General features: G+C 35.7%; 1 protein-coding gene across 3 annotated transcripts in view; it reads left to right on the top strand.

Moving 5' to 3' along the window:
• TNPO1 (transportin 1) overlaps window positions 1-23,824 on the top strand; it is a 124,017-nt gene that overhangs the window by 83,413 nt on the left and 16,780 nt on the right. For all 3 annotated transcript variants that reach the window (XR_006354905.1, XR_006354904.1, XM_043986265.1), the window contains exons 10-21: window positions 800-918; window positions 3,534-3,594; window positions 7,023-7,191; window positions 8,044-8,196; window positions 12,285-12,510; window positions 14,698-14,869; window positions 18,100-18,186; window positions 20,608-20,715; window positions 20,865-21,023; window positions 21,249-21,336; window positions 22,438-22,536; window positions 22,735-22,830. Coding sequence is in view for 1 of the 3 variants with exons in the window: in XM_043986265.1 (XP_043842200.1) it covers window positions 800-918; window positions 3,534-3,594; window positions 7,023-7,191; window positions 8,044-8,196; window positions 12,285-12,510; window positions 14,698-14,869; window positions 18,100-18,186; window positions 20,608-20,715; window positions 20,865-21,023; window positions 21,249-21,336; window positions 22,438-22,536; window positions 22,735-22,830 (1,537 nt within the window). In the remaining 2 variants the exon portion in view is untranslated. The remainder of the gene's footprint in view (window positions 1-799; window positions 919-3,533; window positions 3,595-7,022; window positions 7,192-8,043; window positions 8,197-12,284; window positions 12,511-14,697; window positions 14,870-18,099; window positions 18,187-20,607; window positions 20,716-20,864; window positions 21,024-21,248; window positions 21,337-22,437; window positions 22,537-22,734; window positions 22,831-23,824) is intronic.

Below are 23,824 nucleotides of genomic sequence, written 5' to 3'. Positions count from 1 at the left end.
AGGAGAGGTGAAAGTGAAATGGAATATGGAAAGGTTCCTGTGCTAGCCAGGGTGGGGCTGGGCTCACTCATTTGCAGCCCAGAGAGCAGGAGACTCAGTTTTTTTGTTTTTAAAGGTCATATTAAGAGAATAGTTTTGAAGTGTTTTTGTAATTCTTAGGTGTTTGGGAAGGTGAGTCTTATATAAAAAGGTAAACTTCATCTTGAAAGCAATTTGATCATTCATATTCACATAAATGTCATGTTTTGTTACGGATATTACAGATAGAATATTTTTATCACAAAAAGAATCATAATGGACCTATTTAGGTACCAGGTTCACTTGAAGTATTATTTGATTTCCTAAAAAAAGAAATCCGTATACACAATAATTCAGGAACTTTGCATAATATTAGATGAGCCATAGGTCTTGGAAGGAACTTTAGAGATTACCTAGTCATTGAGCCAGAAGTTAAGTGATTTACCCACGGTCATTACAAGTGGGAATAGCTGGGAGTACCCTTTTCTTCTTTCTCTAAATCCAGAAAGCTCTTCCTATTACCCCATGCTACCTTTAGGTACATTTGCCTTAGAACATCTCACCAGCTAATTTACTTCCACTATACAATATGGAATCATAGATTAAGAGCCGGAGAAGAGACCTTAGAGATGGTTTAGACCAACCCCATTCATTTTATAGACCCAGAGAGGTGTGATATGACTTAGCCCAGATTCACACAGGTAGTACTGCTTCTGTATATTATAAGTTGAATTTTAGCTGTATATAAATGAATATTTCATAAACTTCCTTTACTTTATAGTACATGCTTCAGAGGACCCAAGATCAAGATGAAAATGTGGCTTTGGAAGCTTGTGAATTTTGGCTCACTTTGGCTGAACAGCCAATCTGCAAAGATGTACTCTGTAGACATCTTTCTAAGTAGGTGGAATTTCTGCACACTATTAATACTTAATTATTGCCTTGTTAATTTTGGAGTTGTTAAATGAAATTAAGGTATTTTTAATTATCTTTCATATAGACAATTCAGATATGCAAAAATGTTAATGGTTCTTGGCCAAAATATCCCTAGTTTGTGTGCCTTCCCCTTCTGGTCTCTTTTCTCTCCCTTCTCTCCTCCCCCCCCCCCCCCAACACTTAACTGGTATTATGCTTATCTTGGGATATAGCATAGATGCCTAGTAGAATACTTACTCTGAGAGAACCTTGTTTCTATCTTTGTATTCTTAGTACTTAACACACTGCTGTGTACATCATTTAATCAAATGTGAGACAAGGAATAATGCAAGACAGGCTATCAAAATGTTTCACAACAAATTCTATCGGTATTGAAATAAAGGAGGAGGCCAATTTGAGTTAGTTGGGGAGGGCTTGCTTGGAGAACTGGATCTTGAATGATGAATGGCTTGATGATCTATGTATATAATAGTAAATGCTTTGTAAATTATTGCTAACGATTTGTGGTGAGTTTTAGTTCTATGCAGACTTAACTTTTCTACTGTTAACTTTTTTGGGCTCTGCACTCAGGGAATGCAAATTCATTTTAATTCTAGCCTAGATACAAGCCCTACCTACAAATAAATGGGAAAGTCTTCATTCTGAAACCATGTATTTCAAGTAAAGCTCATATTTGTATAGCACTTTAGGTTTCCAAAGCTCAGTTATATATTATTTGATCTTTATAACAATCTCCTGTGAGGTGGGTCCTATTATCTCCATTTTCTTTTTTTTTTTTAGTGAGGCAATTGGGGTTTAAGTGACTTGCCCAGGGTCACACAGCTAGTAAGTGTTAGTGTCTGAGGCTGGATTTGAACTCAGGTCCTCCTGACTCCAGGGCCAGTGCTCTAACTATTGCGCCACCTAGCTGTCCCTATTATCTCCATAATTTCAAGGGAGAAATGAGGCTCACGAGGGTGTAACTAAATCATAGCTACAGAACTAAAATGTCTAAGGTGGTAATAAATAATACATATAGTAGCTGGGCTTTTTCCATTTTTAGAGTATTTTAAGTGTTTCTACCCCTCACTAGAATTGTTAATCCTTTAAATCATGGTTTCCCAAGACAGCTCCTCAAAATGTTACTATAGATCAATCTCCACATTGGAGACAGCTTAGTTATGTCTTTCTCCCTTGTTATACTTTCTAGGACAAATGGGGCCATTTGCCTTATTCCACACAGGGATCTGAATGAACTCTGTTAGTCATAACCTTAGTCATGGACCCTTTGTAAGTCTGGTGAAGCTTATAGATCCCTGCTCAGGTTTTTAAATAATTGAATGAAGTGCTGAATTTCAGTTAGAGCTTAGAAAAGAAAGAAGTAATTTTTCATTCAAATTCTGACACCTTTAGGCAGGGTGGTTCATGGACCCCAGGTTAAGAACTTCTTCCTATATTGGGTGATATTAAAGTTTTGGGGGGGGAAACTTTGACCTCCACAGCAAAGCCAAACAAATAACAGCAGAAGGTACGTCATGGATGTGAGTAGACCGAAACTTAGAACTGATATAAGTAGCAGTGTGGTGCAGTGGATATAGAGCTAGATCTGGAGATGAGTTCTGATTTCAAATCCTGGTGAGTAACTCTGCTTCAGTTACCACATCTGTAAAATAGGCATGGAGATAGCACCTACCTCCTGGCGTTATGTGGATTAAATGAGGTAATGTTTATAAATCACTTGGCACAACTTCAAGCTTTATGTAAATGCTACCTATGAAATAAGTACCTATTACCTGGCGCCTTTTATGGGAAAGGGGCTCACTCAGTAAACTTTTAAGCTCATCCTTGTACAAATTCTAGACTGAATGAATCCAAATAAACAAGGTATATGAGCTTTTCTATGAAAGGTCATTTTTCTTGGTATTGCAGTATACCTTGTGTAAAATAAAAAGTACTTAAGAATTGTCTTTTAGTGAATGTAGGCAAGCTTACTTTTTAAAGGCATCCCATTAACATTGGCTATTTCCTTTTGGAAACGATGTTTTAAGTAAAAGCAATTTAAGACATGCCATCCTAATTAGCTCTGTTTGCTAAGGAGCATCAAGGGGGAAGAAGGGGGTCAGGAGACTCAAGAGTCTCTGTCACAGACTGCCTATTATTGCATTTCTGCTTTTGGAAATGAAACTTCTTTAGAACAAAGTGATTCCCCCTCCCCCAATAATTATGCTTCAAATATTTCAATCGGGACAGGGATTTATGGAACTGTTCTGACTTAGAAAATGGAACTAAACACAGTGGCATTGGTTCTGTCAAATAAAATTTGAGTTGAGTTATAAGGAGAAATATTAGGACGCTGTTAAAGATAGAAGATAGTACCTTTTTTTTTTTTTAGTGAGGCAATTGGGGTTAAGTGACTTGCCCAAGGTCACACAGCTAGTAAGTTTTAAGTGTCTGAGGCCGGATTTGAACTCAGGTCCTCCTGATTCCAGGGCTGGTGCTCTATCCACTGCGCCACCTAGCTGCCCCACCAGAGTATTTTTAATATTGCAGGTTAAATTTTTGTACCTATTGTTTAATGTTTATCTCAATTTTTAAAATAGGTTGATTCCTGTGTTAGTAAATGGCATGAAGTACTCAGAAATAGATATTATTCTACTTAAGGTAAGAAAAAAAATCAAACTCTTTATGTGTGGGGAAAAGTCATCTTTATAATCACACATTAAGGCAATTGATTTAAAAAATTATTTAGGTTGACCACATAAAAAATATTTTATTGGATCATTGCCTTCCTGAAAATAACCACAAGGGTTCTTTTGGATTACATAAGCTTTTATGCAGTAAAAGTTTAATGCCTATGCTTGTTTTTCTTTTAGAGATCTATTTTTTTTAATCAGTGTTGTCAAAAATTTTAATCTGTCAGATATATTTGCAGATAAAACCAGTTTGTAATTTAGACTTTTGTGGATCCAGACTTCACATTATACTAATTTAGAAATGAGATGTCAGATAATCTGCCCCGAGAGCTTCTGCATATTCTGCTTCTTAATGTTCTCTGAGTCATTGTGCTTTTTCAGGGTTCAAAAATATATTTTCTCTGTCATTTAAAGGGAAGTATTTTTGTTTGTTTTTCAGTACTCTTAGAAATTTTTGTGAGAAAACTAGAAAAAATTCTAAGGACAAAAGTCAATAGAATTAGAATTTGCAAGGTTATTTTGTTGAAGAAGAAATGTGTAGTGACAGCTCTATTCATTTCCTTTGGATTTAGGCTGCAGATCCAAAATTAGAGGGCCTAGTAAGTTTTTTCAACTCCCTAAGACATACAGACAAAATCTGGAGACTTGAGAGGAAAACAAGGTTCCTCTACTTTATTGTACCAGGAGCCCAAGTCCAAGCTTGTTGTGGCAGCAGAGAAGCCCAAGGATGACCTTAAGTGGGTCCCCACAGCTATCAAGGAGTGTTTTCTGTTCTGGGGAATTTCTACTTTTTAAGCTTTACTGTCCATGAGCAGGAAGAATAAATTGCACTTTTGTGGCTTTGGGGAAGACTGTTCCCAAACTATTAGACACTGATGATGAAATAACTAGTTACTGGTGCCAGGCACCAGGTTTAAAGATCCTGGATCAATGATAAAACGTTATCAGCTCCAGTATAACATTGACTCAGCACAGTTGCCTTTTTAAATAAGATGTAAGATATAAAAATCCAAACATAGAAAAAGTAGGGAGCAGTTAGTTAATCGTACTTCTGTATTATTCAAGTAGTCTCAGTTTTCCCTGTAGGATATTCCTAGAAACTATTTCTAGGTAGAGGAAAAAGTGGCTTATGAGAACAATGAAAAAAGTTGAGTATGAGTATGTGGTGAGTGATATAGAAGGATAGGAATTGAGTCATCCAAAGATAACCCCCAGAGGGCCAGGGTAGATCTAATACTTTTTTGATGATGCTTTATTTGCAAAATGTCCTTGTACTTCCTTTCCTGTTCTAGCTATGTATAAATTGCTGTTTTGTTTTCTTAGGTTGTTTTTTAAAAACACAAATTCTCTGTCTGCTTTCCCTTCTAGCACCTCCTTTAGAATCTCTATCCATGGAATTAAAAAAAAATACCAACAGACTAATTCAAAGACTTTACTTTTTCCCTCCAACATCTTTCCAGGGCAGTGTGATATTCTGCTTTGAATGCACCAGCTTCACTTGTTCTTCTGTGTACAGATTAGTATATTAAGCTTCTTATTAGCATTATATTAATTGGAACTTTTGTCAATGTACCTTTTTATTAAATCTGTGCCTTTAGTTGTAAGATTGCAACAAAGCAAATATTTCTATAAGTCAAAGTCCCCAAAACTCACTTTTTTGAGCTTGAAAATTACGTTTCTCATCATATCCAGAGTATCAAAACAGTGGGTTTCCCCCTAGTGTAGCCTCTTGATAAAGAAAATTCTGGCAATGTTTATCCATTTTTATTGTGGTTGTTGCTTTCCCCTAAAATATAAATATCAGTTAATACCACAGGAGAGTAATCTTTACATTTGTAACATTCCCAAGATCATAAAACTTACTTAACTATTTAAAACTTAAGAGGGTAGAGAATTTATGAATCATCATAGAAGGATAAGGTTATAGTCATTATATATTGTGTTAAGTATATTTTATTGTAATCTGTTTTTTAAAAAATTGATGAGCTCTAAAATATACAATATACACTCTTAAAAATTTTTAATAGAGTATTTGATTAATCCTTTTATTTAAACTTATTAAACTTTTTTTTTTTTTGCAAAAAACTGAGTTTGTTGAAACAAAACTTATATTTCCCCCCCCCCTTCAGAATTTGGTTTTGTGGGACAGTGAGGGTTAAGTGACTTGCCCAGGGTCACACACAGCTAATAAATGTCAAGTGTCTGAGGCTGGATTTTAACTCAGGTCCTCCTGAATCCAGGGCTGGTGCTTTATCCACTGCCCCACCTAGCTCTCCCTGCCCCCTCCCCCCCAATGTTTTTAAATGGATAAGATATAAAGTATTAGAAAGGAAGTTAATTTTATTAAAATGGCAAAACATTTCTCTGTGTGTGTGTGTGTGTGTGTGTGTGTGTGTGTGTGTAAATAATGAAAGGTTACAGACCTTAGTTGAAGAACCCCTGATATAAATCATAGGGATAATAGTTTCTATAAACGTAGTTTTAAGTAACTGGGTTCAGTTGAGTTTTTCCACTTGAACCCCCCTCCCTCAAACCGGCCAAACACATGTGTATGGGCTTTCCAGTTTGAAAAGTTTCATCCCTACGTTAAATTATGCAGAAAGTAAAAGTATAAAGTAGTTGGTATTTGTTTCCTTAATTCTCCTTTAGAAATAAATATCTTCCCTTTTCTGATTTAATGTGAAACTTTTTGGGGGATAAGGAGATCTGATATTAGACATCCTGCGGTGGAGCAGCATTGCTGGGGTTTAGGTGGTGGTTGTATTTGGTAAAGCAGGTTCTGATTCTACTACAGGATCTGGCAGTCACATGGTCAAATCATTTAACACCTCCTCTTATGAGAAGGCTGGACTAAATGGTCTTCTAAGGTTCATTCCAGCTCTGACATTCTATGAGTCTATGTATTTTTTCTTTCACTCCAAACTTAACAAATACTAAATAAAACAAACATTTTCTTTGTGTTATAGAACAAAGAATATTGTATATGGAGCTGCAGCTTATGTTTTGGGTTGCATTTATGTTTTTTTATTTTGGTTGTTTATCAGTTAAAATAAAATGCTTACTAATAATAAGCACATTGAGCTATTTGAATTTTGTGAATCCACCGAGTAAGTGGGTAGCAAAAGGATAATGCAAATGTTTTCAAGTTAGCATTAAATGAATGTGTTGGTGAAGTGGAAAATGTGCCACCGAGGTCCCCCCTCCAGTCCCCAGAATGAGGACTGCCTCACTGCAAAGTGGATAAAAAGCAATCTCATCCTTTCTAAAAATAGATGAATAATATGTAAGTAAATGAAGAAACAAATAAAATAGTGCAGGTTTCACCTGTCCTGATGTGCATCTTAGTTAATAAAGATTGTTCTTGAAGAAATACCTTTGTTTTGTTTGAAAAAATAGGGTGATGTTGAAGAAGATGAAGCTATTCCTGATAGCGAACAAGATATCAGGCCTCGCTTTCATCGATCACGGACGGTGGCTCAGCAGCATGATGAAGATGGAATTGAGGAAGAGGAAGATGATGATGATGAACTTGATGATGATGATACAATATCTGACTGGAATCTAAGTAAGGCAGAAAATAAGTCATGGCTATTTCATGTAGTAGCTGCTTGATTAATACACTTGCAAAGCACTTTCTTCACAATCCTGTGAAGTATTTCACATGTCTAAATTTTACAAAGAAGAAAACTGATGATCAGGGAAGTTAAAGAATGTGTTTAGTTCCCAGAACAGCTAAAATGGCAATGCTTGAGAACTTAAGGTATTGGAGAATATTGAATAAAATTACTTCTGTCAGTATGAATATAAGTTTTGTTTACCTCTAGATCTGATTTGCATTCTCCTTAGGGATGTAGTCATGTTGACTTTTTTTGAAATGTACAATCCAAAAGTACTATTTCATAATTCTATTAGATCTGAATGAGAACTCTGGGAAGTAGGTAGATTTATCATTCAACCTTTTTTTTTTTTAAGGCTTTATAAATCAGAGAAGGTATTCCCATTTGACAAAACAGGAAATTGAAGCATGGAGTTTGATTTATTTACAGTCATGGTTAGTGGTCAAACAAATTAGATCCCATGCCTCTCAAAAAAAAAAATCAACAGTAGATTATTGTACTTTTATTTTTTTGTGATATTGTACGTTTAGCAAATTTTGCTGTAGTATGTTTTGTGTATTGACCTCTGTGTTATATGCTGTGCTGAATTCACCCACTAGGAATAGATTTTAGAACCTTTTTCATAATTGGTAGACCCTGTCCCATGGAGTTTTTTTATTATTTAATGATTCAGCCAGAGCAGTGCCATGTATGCAATAATGTGTGCACTGAGCTCCCCACCCCCCTTTTTAAGACACTAATTTTAGTCGGGAAAATTTGTGTGGTATAATTGAATAACTGAATTTAAATCCTTCCTTTAGGAAAGTGTTCAGCTGCTGCTCTAGATGTCCTGGCAAATGTGTTTCGTGATGAACTTTTGCCACATATTTTGCCCCTCTTGAAAGAATTACTTTTTCATCCTGAATGGGTGGTTAAAGAATCAGGCATCTTAGTCTTAGGAGCAATTGCTGAAGGTAAGTAAGAGTCTAGATTTTACTTTTAAATAAATCCTTAACAAACTTAGTTCATAAATGTTTTCTTTAAGGAATTATACCAAGAATATTATTACCATTATGCCAAAGAACAACAACAGAATTTTTTTTGTTTCTTTCAAGTAACAATGACTTCTTTTTAACACCACAGTTATTTACTAATACATTTCTTCTTGGTTCAACTTTTATTTGTGACCAGAAAAAGAGAGAAAAACAACCTTGAGCAAAACCAGTGAACATAGCCATTACATCTGACATTATGTATCCATAATACCTAGGCCCACATCTTTCTTTAGAGAGAATTATAACACACTGCATTATTATTCATTCATTATTTATCTGTTTATTCATTCATTTATTTATTTTGCAGGGTATTGAGGTTTTAAGTGATTTGTCCAGGGTCACACAGCTATATATGTGTCTGTGTCTGAGGCTGGATTTGAACTCAGGTTCTCCTGAATCCAGGGCTGGTGCTTTATCCACTGTGCCACCTAGCTGCCCTTTATTATAATTGTTTTTTAAAAATAACATAATGGAATCAATTTATTGCCCCAGAGTTGACAAACAAGATGTCAGTAGTTCAATGCTGCTATCTGTGTGACCATTCTCTCTGGTGTTGTATATCAAAACCTTTCCATGCCCAAGTATCTTCAGTTCTCATCCATGGGGTAGTGAATAGAGTGCTGAGCTCCGGGTTGGAAAGACCTGGACTCAAATCCCACCCTGAGTCCGTGTTACCCAGAACAGTCACTTAAACCTCTGTTTTCCTCATCTATAAAATGAAGGGTTTGCACTCAATTCTAAGGTCCCTTTCAATTCTAAATCTGATCCCATGGTCTTTCCATAAATTTAACACAATATAGCTGTCCTACATGAGGTGGTCCTCATATTCTCTTCATGTTAAGTGAATACTATTAGAGCTTTTCTGTTACTTTTGCTATATAATTTCTCATTGGTAATGCATTATAGCCCACCATTTTCTGCCATTTGTCTCTCCATTGGGACTAATATATAGTATCACTGAATTATATCTGTTGTATTATAATTTATTTTTATATGTGTGTGTGTGTATATATATGTATAGTTTTTATAATGGAGCTCTATTCTGAACCATTTGACTTTATTCCATTGCATAGCAATAAGCTTCAACTCTACCCCAGTCAGACTGAGTCCTTCCACATGATTGCCCTTGGCCATGGTCATTGAAGATGTTAATAAAGGAGCGCGTGTCCAATAGCTTTACAAGAAAAATTATTTTAATATATGCCTTTTTATTGTTTGGTTAGTAATAACATTTTCAAATAAATGATTGTCATCACTCATCCTTTAATGAACGTTTTTTGTGTGTGTATGTATGTGTTTTTATTTATATACACACAGTATCTAAGAAGTTGAAACCATTTATGGAAATTATTTTCATTTATTTGCAGCAGAGAATGAAGTCTCACCCTTCTGGGAGACATTTAGCAGAGAACTTCCTGGTTCCATTTATTTCATACAGTGTAGCTCTAGGTTAAATAACTAACATAAATAATAAAGAGTAAACTCTTAGCTTTATGTAGAATGTCTTCTCCTTCCTCTTGGCAAGTTAAGGTTTATCACATTTGAATTAAAATTTACTCTATTAAGGAAATATAGTTTGATTTATTGAGCATTTATGGTTTATCATTTTGTACTTTGATGTTCTTGTTTACAAAAGTCTCATAAATTTTTTGTTTTTAAAACATTTTGAGTTCCAAATTTTTCTCCCCTCCCTGTCCAAGACAGAATGCAATCTGATATAGGTTATACATGTACAATCATATCAAACATATTTCTGCATTAGTCATTTTGTGGAAGAAAAATCAGAACAAAAAGGAAAACCTCAAAAAAGAAAAACAAAAAAGCGGAAACAGTATGGTTCAATCTGAATTCAGATTCCTCAGTTCTTTTTTCTGGATGTGGAGAGCATCCTCCATCAAGAGTGCCTTGGAATTATTTTAGATCATTAAATTGTTGAGAAGAGCCAAGTCTGTCACAGTCAATTGTCACACAGTGTTCTAGTTCTGCTCACTTCACTCAGCATCAGTCTACATAAGTCTTTCCTGGTTTTTCTGGAATCTACCTGCTTATCATTATTAGCCCAATAGTATTCCATTACATTCATGTACTATAACTTGTTCAGCCATTCCCCCAATTGATGGGCATTCCCTTGATTTCCAGTTCTTTGCTACCAAAAAGAGAGTTGCTATAACAATTGAGTTTTTTTAAGTATCACCAGAGCATAATATGGTGTTCCCAATATGAACTTGTTTGAAAAAGTAAACTACAAAAAGGGAAAATAATGTATTAGTACTATTAGTCATGAACGTGCTATTAGGCAGTTTCTTTAACTATTTTGTAGTAAACCAAAATGAGAGATGAGGTGGTTAATAGGAAGTAACAGTATCTGCCACACATCTTTCATTTGCCCTCTTCATCCTGTATACTGTTTTGCTTAGTGATCTCATCAGCTCCTATGAATTCAATTACATCTGTCAAATCTATGTAAATATCCTCAACCTCCATCTCCCATCTCTAGCTGCCTAAAACTCAACATGTCCAAAAGTGAACTCATCTTTCCCCCAAATCTTCCCTTTCTATTAATGTTGAGGATGCCACCATCCTTCCAGTTACTCAGGCTTTTAATGTAAGTATCATCCTCCTCACTTTGAATCCTTCCTCACCTTCCATATTCAAACTGTGGCCAGATCTTCGTGATTCTTTATAACAGCTCAGATATGTCCCCTCTTCTCCTTGAAATTTCCGCCATCCAGAGTTGAAGCCTTTAACTCGTGCTTGGCCTGTTGGTTGGTTTCTCTGTCTCAATTCTCTCCCCACTTCTTTCTGTCCCTTACTCAGTTGTTAAATTTATCTTCCTGAATTGAAGTTCTGGCCATAACATTCCTTCCCCCACCCCATTCAATAAACTGCTATGGCTTTCTATTAACCAGGATCCAGTATAAAACCTTCCTTTTGGTTTTTGTTTTTTTGGGGCCTTAGGCAATTGGGGTTAAGTGATTTGCCCAGGGTCATACAGCTAGTAAGTGTTAAGCGTCTGAGGCCGGATTTGAACTCAGGTACTCCTGACTCCAGTCCACTGCGCCACCTAGCCTCCCCCCCCCCCCATTTGGTTTTAAAGATCTTTATTACCTGCCCCCTTCCTACCTTTCTATTCTTCTTACTCCATCATGTACTTTCCAAATCAGTGAAAATTACCTCTTCCTAAACAAGACATCCATTTTCCAACTCCAGGCATTTTACTGGCTGTTCACCATGCTTTAAATTGTCTCCTTCCTCATAATTTCCCTGACTTCATTCAAGTCACAGGTACAATCCCACCTTGTAGAAGAAACCTTTGTGTGTCTTCCTTCTATAAATAATCTCCAACTAATCTTCTATATAGCTTGTTGACATATTGTGATTCATGTTTCTTCCCTGTGGAATTGTGATTTCCTTGAACCAGGGACTATTTTTTGCCTTTCTTTGTATCCTCAGTGCTTAGCACAGTGCCTGGCACATAGTAGATACTTAATACTTGTTGACTTGATTGGAAGTGTCAAAACAAATTTTGTTTAAATTTTTTTTTGATTAATCTTGTTAGGTAATTGAATACCTAGAGTTGATCTGTGTATATAGTTTGCATTCAGTGACTGGAAGTAAATTACAATAAACTCATATTTAGGCAGGTAGCATATGCAACATTTGAATTAGTACTTTTTTTCCTGTTGTTTTTAGAATTTATGTTTAAGGAATTCCTGTCTTGTTGCTCTTTTTCACCTAATTTTATGTAAAAGTAATGGGTTTCATTTGTCAAGGCCCAAGGGATTTTTGAAGTTTTTGTTGTTTTGAATACTATTTGAAAAGGGAGATGTGGGACTAAACTTGGGTGTCTTCTATTCTACAGATTATTTTGTTCTAATGTTAATTTGCATCTCTGCTATTCAACTAATCCTTTCAAAATGGGAAGTAGCCTGTGTCAGATTTATTTTAAAAGTTTGTAATTTCCTCTTCCTTTTAAAATTTTTTTTAATTGTTTGTTTCTTTTCCAGGTTGTATGCAGGGTATGATACCATATCTGCCTGAACTCATCCCTCACCTTATTCAGTGCCTCTCTGATAAAAAGGCTCTTGTACGTTCCATTACATGCTGGACTCTTAGCCGCTATGCACACTGGGTAGTTAGCCAGCCCCCAGATACGTACTTGAAGCCATTGATGACAGAATTACTTAAACGTATTCTAGATAGCAACAAGAGAGTACAAGAAGCTGCCTGCAGGTAGGCTATTATCTTAAATCACAAATACCTTACCTTTTTATTTTGGTACTTTTAGTCATTGTGTGAACTTTTCAACATCTCTTAAGGTTCTTTCCAGGTCATAAAAACTGTGAGAGATAACCTAGTCATTTCAATCAGGTTAGCAAATTTCAATTTATAAAAGTGACCTTTTGAATGTTACCTTTAAAACCTATTTTCTTGCTACCCCATTTACATGTTTTCCTTGATGATAAAGCTTTAGCAAACTATCTGATGAATGGGTATGTTTACAAGAAATTTGCATTACTTGTTTTTACTGTTTAGGTTTTTGGAAAAATTTAATTTGCTTGAAAAAAATTGGCTCACAATTTGATAAAGTATGTTATTTTTTTCTTTCTTTTTTTTTTTAACATTAATCATATTCCATGGGGCAGCTAAGTGGTGCAGTGGATAAAGCACTGGTCTTGGATTCAGGAGAACCTGAGTTCAAATCCAGCCTCAGACACTTAACTAGCTGTGTGACCCTGGGCAAGTCACTTAACCCTCATTGCCCTACTTAAAAACAACAACAACAATCATTCCACACTTCCAAATTTTTGCCTAGTGCTTATAGTAGGCCATCTAGTAGTTTTCAAATTTTGGGCTTGCCACAAAAATAATAGCCCCAAATTTAGACTCACATTTCTTGTTGTTTCTCTTTCCCCACTGCATAGCACATGTTCACACAACTACCTAGTGACAAAAGTGGGAAAACTAAAGAGGGAATGAGTCCCCATCTAGAACTTTCCAAAGATGACAGTAGTGATGAAGGTAAAAAGTTAGGACTTTTTTGAATACCACTAACCTTGATTGTATTTAGACTAGTTTCTAGATGACATTGTTTTACATCTAGCTCCTAATATTTATAGGAACTTGCATTCCATTTTTCCATTCCCCCAGGTGGATTATCCTTTCACCAAAGGAGATCCCACACCTATCTGTTCAGTGATTATATAGTACCTTCAGTTCAACTAGTAGTCTTATATAAATAGGTGTTTGAACCTTCCATTTTTAGAATTATTTTACAGGCTGAGATTTAGGGATGTCCCTATCTTGAGCATATATCCTTTGACAAAATGTCCTAGTTTTCTGGAATGCACTTATGTGTTTCAGAGTCCTTATTTCTGGTTGTAATTTCTACAACCAAATATCCTTTCATAACCTATTATTAGCAAGAAAACATTTAATTCTTGCCTCATTTAAATCCTTTCCAGTGACTAAAATGTTTAGTGCTGGTATAAGCAAAACATTAAAGTATAAAGAAAAATAATTTTTAAAAGTTTTCCATAGGGGGCAGCTAGGTGGCGCAGTGGATCAAGCACTCGCCCTGGATTCTGTAGGACCTGAGTTCAAATACGGCCTCTGACAATTGATACTTAGAAAGTTATCACTGAGCTCTTTGTTGTGTGACCTTTTGCAAGTCATCTCACTGGGCCTCATTTGTAAAATGAGGGAGTTGGCCTATATAATCTTTAAAGTTACTTCTATCTCTCAAGTCTGTGATAAATTGATTTCATGTTTTTCCCTAGATCTCCTAAATAAGAAGCCACACAGTTAATTATGAGGCATTGTTTAGTTATAGAACTTAGATGAAGACTTGACCAATTAGACTTGACTTGATCAAATCAGTAGGTTGCCTATATCTGACAAATACATTTCTCATTCCACACTTTTGAGTCTGCCACCTTTTACCCAGGTTTGTTTGGCTCAAAATCCTCTAAAACTATGACTTTGTTTCATCGAATGTCTTTCATTGTTTTTTTTTACATTAATGTAGGTCATGTGTAAGTTGTTCTTTGTTCTGTTTATTTCACTCTGTATCAGTTCATATAACCTTCCTATGATTTCCTGAAATTTTCATATTTGTTGTTTCTTAAGGCACAATGATATTCCATCATGCTAATAAATCAGTTCAGCTACTCCCAAGCAATAGGTCACTTGTTTTGTTTGCAAAGGGCTAGATTGTGACAACTTTATTTCATTGTGTTTTGTAATCCTAAGGTCTGTATCTTTTAGATAAAGAAGAAAAGTCTTTTGGGGTGTTAGTGGGCTATGCAGAAAATAATGATGCATAATATGTCACAGTGTACCTTTTCCTGTTATAAAATTTTTCACATATAATAACCAATTCTCTCTCATTTTATTTTTTATTTTTAAAAATATTCTTAGTGCCTTTGCTACCCTGGAAGAGGAGGCTTGTACAGAACTTGTTCCCTACCTTGCTTATATACTTGACACCCTGGTCTTCGCATTTAGTAAATACCAGCATAAGAATCTGCTTATTCTTTATGATGCCATAGGAACATTAGCAGATTCTGTAGGACATCATTTAAATAAACCGGTAAGTATATTGCTTAAACAATTTTTAGAGAAGGAAATACAGCTCAGTTGGATTATATAGTGCACTATGAAGTGATGAGTGTTTTTAATTGTATTTATAATATAGACTATAGATACATTAGAAAGGAGGTTAATATTAACCACTTTGAATAATTAACCCTTTAATTTAATATGCAAGTTTTCTACTATAAAAATCATACAGAAGGGGCAGCTAGATGGAGCAGTGGATAGAGCACCGGCCCTGGATTCAGGAGTACCTGAGTTCAAATCCGACCTCAGACACTTAACATTCGCTAGCTGTGTGACCCTGGGCAAGTCACTTAACCCCAATTGCCCCACCAAAAACAAAACAAACCAAAAAAATCAAACAGAAAGAAGATAAAAAACCATCACTGAGCTCACTGGAATTCATTGTGACATTTACAGATGCACCGTTGAAATTCAGTTCCCATTGAAGTTAGTCCATACAGATTTTAAATGAAGCTAGTTACTTTAGTGCTTGTTAATCAACATTGCTGCTTATTGGGAAAGGGATCAGATGTGTATTATAATTAAAGAAAAAGACGTAAGTGAAACAGACAACAAGACTAAACTTTATAATGCAATTTTAAAAGACATTAGCTAAAAGAATAAATATTCGAGGCTACTGTCAGGAAAGGCTTCATGGAGAAAATAAGCTAGAATTGGACAATTTGAAAATTAATAGAGCCTTTGAATGGGATAAAGGAGTTATGCCAGCCAAGATGACCATAATATTCTTTATTAAGGAGAATGATATAATGATTGGGCTAATTGTAGCAGAAGGTTTAGTCTTGGCATTTGGAAGCAACATGACCAAGTACATAGAGTGCTAGACTCAAGAGTTGGGAGGGGAGCCGGAGTGAGGATAGGAGGGTGCACCTTCTCTATGCCCAGTACTATATTAAGCACTTTTACAAATTGAGTCTCATTTTGTCCTTACAACCATGTGAGGTATATGCTATTATACCCATTTTATGGTTGAGGAAACTGAGGTACACAGAGCTTACTTGACTTGCCCAAGTTTACACAGCTACTAAATGTCTGAGGCTGGATTTGAACTCAAGCTGTATGAAGGACTGATTGGAGAGGATGAGACTTTTGAGGCAAGGGTGACCAGGAGGATTGCAAGATGTGATGATGGCTTAAGTTTAGAGTATTAGCCATGTAAATAGAGAGAAGGGATTGGATATGGGAGAGGCTGGAGCATATAGCACATAAGCATATAGCACTAAGGGAGAACCAGGAGTTGAGGAGGACTCTAGTAAACATGGTTTACTAGAAAGATGGTGGTAATTTTTGATTGAAATAAGGTCTGGAAGAGGGGTGAATGGGGTGTGTTAAGAGTTTTGTGGGTTTTTTTAAACAGGTTTTTTTTGGGGACATTCACTTTAAATTATCTAATTAAATGGATGGTGTACAAAGGTTGTTCAGAAATAGAGACTAGAGCTAGATGTATAGATGTGGGAGCCATCTGCATAAATAAGCATGATAAAACAGTGGGAGTCAAGGAAAAGAAATTTTAGTGAGAGAAGGCACAGAACAGATCTTTTGGTGTACACTCACAGAATATTGTGATGTCCTCAATCTTTATCTAAAGTGCTAAAACAAAATACAAGTGCCAGCCTATGACATGGCCACCCAGGGTCCTCTTGTCCTGATCCAGCATATACAAGAGCACATTTGAAACCCAACCACAGCTGGTCAGCTCTGGTAGAATGTAGACTGACTTGAGTGAGAGGCTCTTGAATTTTAGTCCATATACTTTTATACTCAGAAGGAGGAAAGGAACTGATATCCTTTGCAAATGTACCACATAGAGTAAGCAGACCCCAGGAATACAATACTGGGGAATCTAGATAAGACTAGACACAAGGATTGTTAAATTTCCTCTGATTTTCCAACTTTCTCTCTACATGTTCCCACGTTTGAGAGATGAAGTTTAGTCTTTTTTTTTTTTTTTTTAGTGAGGCAATTGGGGTTAAGTGACTTGCCCAGGGTCACACAGCTAGTAAGTGTCAAGTGTCTGAGGCCGGATTTGAACTCGGGTACTCCTGACTCCAGGGCCGGTGCTCTATCCACTGCGCCATCGAGCTGCCCCCGAAGCTTAGTCTTACTAAAAATGGATCAAATGCAAATTGTAGTGAGATATTTTATTACTAAGAGTATCTAAAGCACCCACTTTTCATTGAAAGTCGGGGCCTCTGAACCTGTACTATTTTGCCTGGTCCTTTTTTTTTTTAATACTGTCTATAATTAAGTAAGAGATATCTTTAATAGCTCACATTTATGTAATACTTTAAGCCTTTATGTTTTAACTTCATTTTTAGATTATTTACCAGGGCTTTAGAATATTAGTTTCAGATTACATGTTAATTTTAAAGCACTATGCAGTAGTAACCATACCAGGTTATAAGTTGAGTCCCCTAGCACCCACTGTGTCAGGTAAGAAAAAAATTAAGTTAGGTTGTGGTACATAATTGAGAATTAAGATAAGGTGTAATGTCAATTTAATTTAGATTTGGAATTATAGGACCTGGATTTGTCACTGTTACCTTGAAAAACTCACCTTGCATTTTAGTTCCCTCATTAACGTGAGGTAGATTTAGTTCCCTCCAAGGTTTATATTTCAGCTCTGAATTCTATGATCCTAATGGATTGGAAGATAATCTTGAGAACCTATTTTCTGTAATCTTTTAAAATCACAGTTTAGTAAATTCTGTTTCACAAAATGTTTCTCTCACATCCCCCTTTTAAGGTGAGCATTTTGAGTAGGTAGTATCCCATTTTCCAGAAGAAAAGAGCCTAAGGATTAGAGAGATTAAATGGATTTGTTCCCAAGACGGCTTGTCAGCCAAGACTTGTACCTCCACCTCTCTTGACTTCAGTCCAAGGGCCCTTTCCATTACACCATGCTGCCTCTTCAACAGTAGAGTTGGGAAGCATATTGTTAGTTCCCTTAAGGAATCTAAGGCAGGTTCATATTGTCACAACACATCGGTAGTTTGTCAAAAACTGGGATTCTTTTACTCTTAAACAATGGAGATGTATACTGTTTTACAGATATAAGTGTTAAATTTGTAAAGAATGTTTTTATAAGTAAAACAGTAGGGTCAGGTGTCTCCCCTTGATTTTTGAGTACTAAAGTTGACTTTTTTCACATGGAACTCTCCTTGCAAAAATCATTGACATGTTTTTCTTCTATATACATAGGAATATATACAGATGCTAATGCCTCCACTAATCCAGAAATGGAACATGCTCAAAGATGAAGATAAAGATCTCTTCCCTTTACTTGAGGTAAGATCATTTGGAGCAATTTTGTCAAACTCAAATAGAAAGACATCCACTAAACTATACATGAAGATTCCTTTGGGCCGCATCTTTACTTTAAAAAACCACATATTGACACTGTTATTTTTATTTTGTTAAACATTTCCCAGTTGAATTTTGTTTTTGTGTTTTGTTTTGTGGGGCATTGAGAGTTAAGTGACTTGACCAGAGTCACACAGCTAGTAAGTGACAAGTGTCTGAGGCCAGATTCAGGTCCTCCTGAATCAATGGCTGGTGCTTTTATCCACTTCGCCACCTAGCTCCCCCCACCCCCAGTTGCATTTTAATCTGGTCCATGCTGCCCTCAGAAGTGTTGTAGACCACATGTTTGAGAGTTGCCAGCCTCCTAGTGATGGGCCCCTAGATATTTAGCTAGTCTGGTCTTTGAATAACAAATTGTATATAGTCTGTCACCTCCCCCTCTTACCTAAGTGTGACTTGCTGGAGGTTGTGCCTTTCTTGCAAAGCCCTTGGAAATCCAAGTTCCTGCCCTACTGCAATGGGCATTGGAGCAGAACATAAATGATTTCAAACAATTTAAAAACTGTACCCATTGAAATACTGACATAAAATATGATCACCTTATCTCTTATAAACAAAGAATACTCTGCCAGAGGGCCAGTCTCATAATAGGCATTCGATAAATTGTTTGGATGAGGGATGTGCCTGCAGTGATGACTGTTATTAGATACTTGTGTGTGAAGAACTGAAAAATAGTTTAGGCTCTAGGATACCAAAAGAGATCTTGTTAGGAGCTATTTAGATGTTCTAAAATGTATTGGAAAAGAGGACCAGAAAAATGGCACCAAATTCTTCTTTGTAATAAACATCTTTATTAAATCTGGGTTAATCTTGACTCCATCACTTAGTGTAATTTATGTTTAGTCTAGGAACAAAATGAAAACATGTTGCTCCTTCCTCAGGCATAGCAGAAGGCTATCCCAAAAGGATGTGTGCTAAGGACATGCTGAGTTGATGTAGCTAAGCATAGCTCCCCTTGCCTGGGTTTCCCATCATGGTCTATTAATTATCAGCCCTCTGGAGCTCTTCCTGGACATTTTGTACTGCAGTGACCAAGAAATAATGTCAATAGACCAAGCTTTGAGTCCCCTGCACCAGTGAAGTGTCAAGAATGGTTTCAATGTCTTTTAAGGGGAAACTAGCTTTAATAACTGGAATCTCTAAGATTCCTTTCAATTTTAAACCTGTAATCCTAGAAAACAGTGTTCCAAATTTTTAATATTAGAAATTATTTGTCAAATAACCTTAAGAGGATGAATTTGCTATAGATATTTAAATAGCAAGTAGCAATTATAAAATTGCTAAGATTATAGTTAGGACTAGAGGTGGAATTAGAAAATATGAAAGATAGAATTTGTAGAAATTTGCAGCCAAGACTAAAGAGGAAGAAGAGTATACCAAGAGTACTAGAATTGTGTGAATTGTAACCCTCAGAGCAGACTGAGTATTCTTGCCACTTCCCCAGCTCAATACTTATTAACATATTAACATAATCCATGTATGCTGGGTTTGATTCAGGTGTGGATAGTGGGAAGAAGCTGTTAAATGTGCCATTTAGTCAGACAGGTGATTCTTCTGTTTAGAAAAGAATCCATTTGAAACCACTGTTCTTGACCACTGATTTTTGCAGGGAGTGAACATCGTTAAAACAGAAATTAGAAATTGGTGACTTTTCATATGTAGGGTACCAACTTTGCTTTTGGAGTTAGTGGAGTATAGAGGGAATTATGGCAAAAATATTGATTCCTAATACATGATTGAAAATTGTTCAATTACATTTGAATGAATGCGGGGGGGGTGGGGTCTTTAAAGGCTTGTCATATGTTAAGTGCTAAGAGCTGGGGATACAAATAAAAAAGGTAGATCAATTCCTGACCTCAAGAAGCTTACATTCTAATAAAGAAAAAGATATGTAGGATGATTCGGTTAGGAGTAGATAGATGAGTTTGGAGCCATTGGGCAGTTGATGAATACTACTTTCTAGGAATTAGAGTATTGATTTAATTACTGTTCCCAGAGCTTTAGAAAGTAGAAAACGATCAGGCAGGATGTTTGTGGAGAGGTTTGACAATGATGCCTGGAGAGCAAGGGAATGAGTCTAGGTTGTGCTAAATGAAGAACTCTCGCCCAACTGAACCCCAAGTCTGGAGCTGGAATTAATAGGAATGGCATGAAGATGCATAAGAAAAAGGAAGTAAGGCTTGATGTAGCAACTACTGCATTGATCCCAGATTGAGATGCTAACCATTAGCACTTAGCTATACAAGATTTCATTTTGCCTTGTTCAATTGTGCTTTCGGAGGTATCTGACTCTCTTGAATCTAACCAACAAAGGAATCTTAATTATATACTTGACTCTTGTTCCAGTGCCTGTCTTCGGTTGCCACGGCCCTGCAGTCTGGCTTCCTTCCATACTGTGAACCTGTGTATCAGCGTTGTGTGAACCTTGTCCAGAAGACTCTTGCACAAGCCATGGTATTTTCATTGTTTTTATTATAATTTCATGTTTCTTTAGCCTGCTAAACAGTTTGTTAATTGGCAGTAGGCATAGTCCATTTTAAAATTTAGCCCTTTTTTTCAACATTTTAAATTATTCATTTTAAAACCATTTTTTAAAATTGTAGTTGCACAATGCTCAACCCGATCAATATGAGGCTCCTGATAAAGATTTCATGATTGTGGCTCTTGATTTACTCAGTGGCCTAGCTGAAGGACTTGGAGGGAACATTGAACAACTAGTAGCTCGAAGTAACATTCTAACACTGATGTACCAGTGCATGCAGGTAAGATCTTCATTCCATGCATAGCATATACATTGCCCTGAAGGATATTTTATAATGAAGTGATTAATTGAAACCAATCCCTGCTCCAGTGTTGTTCAGCCCATCAACTATGGGCAGTTCCTTGTAATATTATTTCACCTAATGTATGTAACCAGTTACTTTGATGTTTTCAAGTAACAAAGTTTTCTGAATTGGAATGATGGTTTTTTTCCTTCATTTTTGCAGGATAAAATGCCAGAAGTTCGACAGAGTTCCTTTGCTTTGTTAGGTGACCTAACAAAAGCATGCTTTCAGCATGTTAAACCTTGCATAGGTATGACTTTACCCACCTCCGTACGTGCTCTATAATGATAACATCGTTTGCATGCTTTTCTTTAATGGATAATATGTGGTGACAAATCTTATTCATGTCTTAAACATCATTTGATTATTTGCTTTCATCATAATTTTGAGGATGTATTTATGTAAGACAAAAAAGTTTGTATAAATTAGTCATACTTTTGCAGCTATGCTTCTACTTGAGAATATACCAGTGGGGTGGGGGAAAAGAGTGTAAGACATCTAGCATTACTTTCTATTTAAGTGACTGGATTAAAATTTACTGACCTTTCCAAAAATAAGTTATAATAACTACAATTTTAGAACTGAAATGCATCCCAATTTCTGCTTCCTCTTCCCCATCACCCATGTAATCCAGCATTGAGGATTTATTTGGGGTGGGGGGGTGAGGCAGTTGGGATTAAGTGACTTGCCCAGGTTCACTCAGCTAGCAAATGTCTGAGGTCAGATTTGAACTCAAGTCCTCCTGACTCCAGGGCCAGTGCTCTATCCACTGCGCCACCTAGGTGCCCCAGCATTGAGGATTCTTAAAAGATGAGACCAAAAAAAAGTTTAGAGCTCAAAGGGGAGAAACTGCTTTTGGAGTAATAGGAAGGGGTCCTTAAATGCCTTTTGTAGATGAAAGAGTGAGAGAAGGAAAGAAAAAAACCATTCGAAGCATTGTGCATTTTAAAATGTGTACATTTTTATAAACCGAATTATACTTTTATACTTTTAAAGCTCTTTGAGAATCTGTGACCAGTTCAAGGGGTTTTTATTTGAAGTATTCACAAATTAAAGTTTTATCTTGTAGTTTTAGCTTCTTGTGAGAAGACTATATAGTATAGAGGTAGCTGTTTTAATTCAGAGAAATACATTATCAATATTTCTAAAATCTAAATTCACTTTTTGCTCAAAGAATATATTTTGTATGATCATGCATATTCTTTTTAACAATCTTGGTTAGTAGACGGGGGCATTCTAGTGTAGTACCCATGCCTAATTTTTCCCCCCTTTTCCCCTTTGAAACAATATACTTAGAATAAGATGTCTCAGTCAGTGTACAGAATATCTTAAAAAATGTTATTCTTTCTAGCTGATTTCATGCCAATATTGGGAACCAACCTAAATCCAGAATTTATTTCAGTCTGCAACAATGCTACGTGGGCAATTGGAGAAATCTCAATTCAAATGGGTATGTTGCTTTTTTTTTTGCTTTTTTTTTTTTAAAGTAAGCTTTGAAGAATTTTAAATGCGCATTCATTCTTTGGTATCAGATTAACACAAGCACCATCAAATTTATTATAAACATCAGATTAACATAAAATTTCATTGAAGTAAATACAGCTCTAAACCTCCTTTTTTATTTTCCTTTTTTTTTTTAATTATCTAGGTATAGAGATGCAGCCTTATATTCCAATGGTGTTGCACCAGCTTGTTGAAATCATTAACAGACCCAACACACCAAAGACGTTGTTAGAGAATACAGGTACCATATGACTGAACTGTTGTGGTGAAGGGAAAACTAAATTCCTTTAAAATTCTTTTAAATTAAATTACTCAGAAAAATCATACCAATACTAACAGTTGCCCAGCTTTTTAAAATAAATATTTGTGAATCATCTGTATAAAATATACTATTTATTAAAGCTATGTTCCTGAAGCAGTATTATAAAACTCTAAAGAACAAACAAGACGATTAGAAGTCTGTTTTCCTTGCTTGCTCTAATACATATTAATACTTTGTAGCTTAAAGTATGGCTGGTGTTTGATACTGGAACTACATGAGTTTTATATTATACTGGTTCAGAAAATAAATTGCACATATATATGTGTGTTTATACATACTAAAGTTTTGAACTATGTGAGCTGGACATATACATGGGGAGAAAGTATGAAAAATTGCAAAAATTTTATCTAGCCTACTTTATTTACCTATATCAAGGTTTATAACTTTGAGATAGATGGAGACTTTGGATATGGCACTGCTGTTGAAAGTTAACTTGTTGTTACTAGCATGCACATTTTGTATTATCTCCAGTAACTAACTCTTAAGTGTGAACTTCAACAGAGCTTTGTGGGATTTGATTTATGGGGGCTTGTTTCCCTTTTGCATTTTCAAAGAGCATGTATATATGGTTTAAAGAGCACCTTCCATACTATCGAATATGTTGGTATGTTTTTTGTTTGTTTTGTTGTTGGGGTTTTTTTTGTTTTGTTTTGTTTTTCATTTTACCCATTAGTATTCTTGATATAGTTCTTGGTAACAAAATTTAAAAATTCTTATCCAATCATCTCATTTCTCTTTCTATGTACCATGGTGGTTATTGATTTTAGTTATGATCTGCAATTGTCTTTCTAAAGATTGCATAGAAAGATTAGAATAAAATCTACTGTAATGAAAAAGGTGTGTTTTCAATCTGTTTTTAAAATGTTTTTGAGTGTTGGAGTTAGTATGGAAGGAGATCTTTTAAAATTTTAAA

The sequence above is a fragment of the Dromiciops gliroides genome, chromosome 1 (assembly GCF_019393635.1).
Source record: "Dromiciops gliroides isolate mDroGli1 chromosome 1, mDroGli1.pri, whole genome shotgun sequence".
NCBI lineage: Eukaryota > Metazoa > Chordata > Mammalia > Microbiotheria > Microbiotheriidae > Dromiciops > Dromiciops gliroides.
This window is presented reverse-complemented; position numbering and strand designations above follow the sequence as displayed.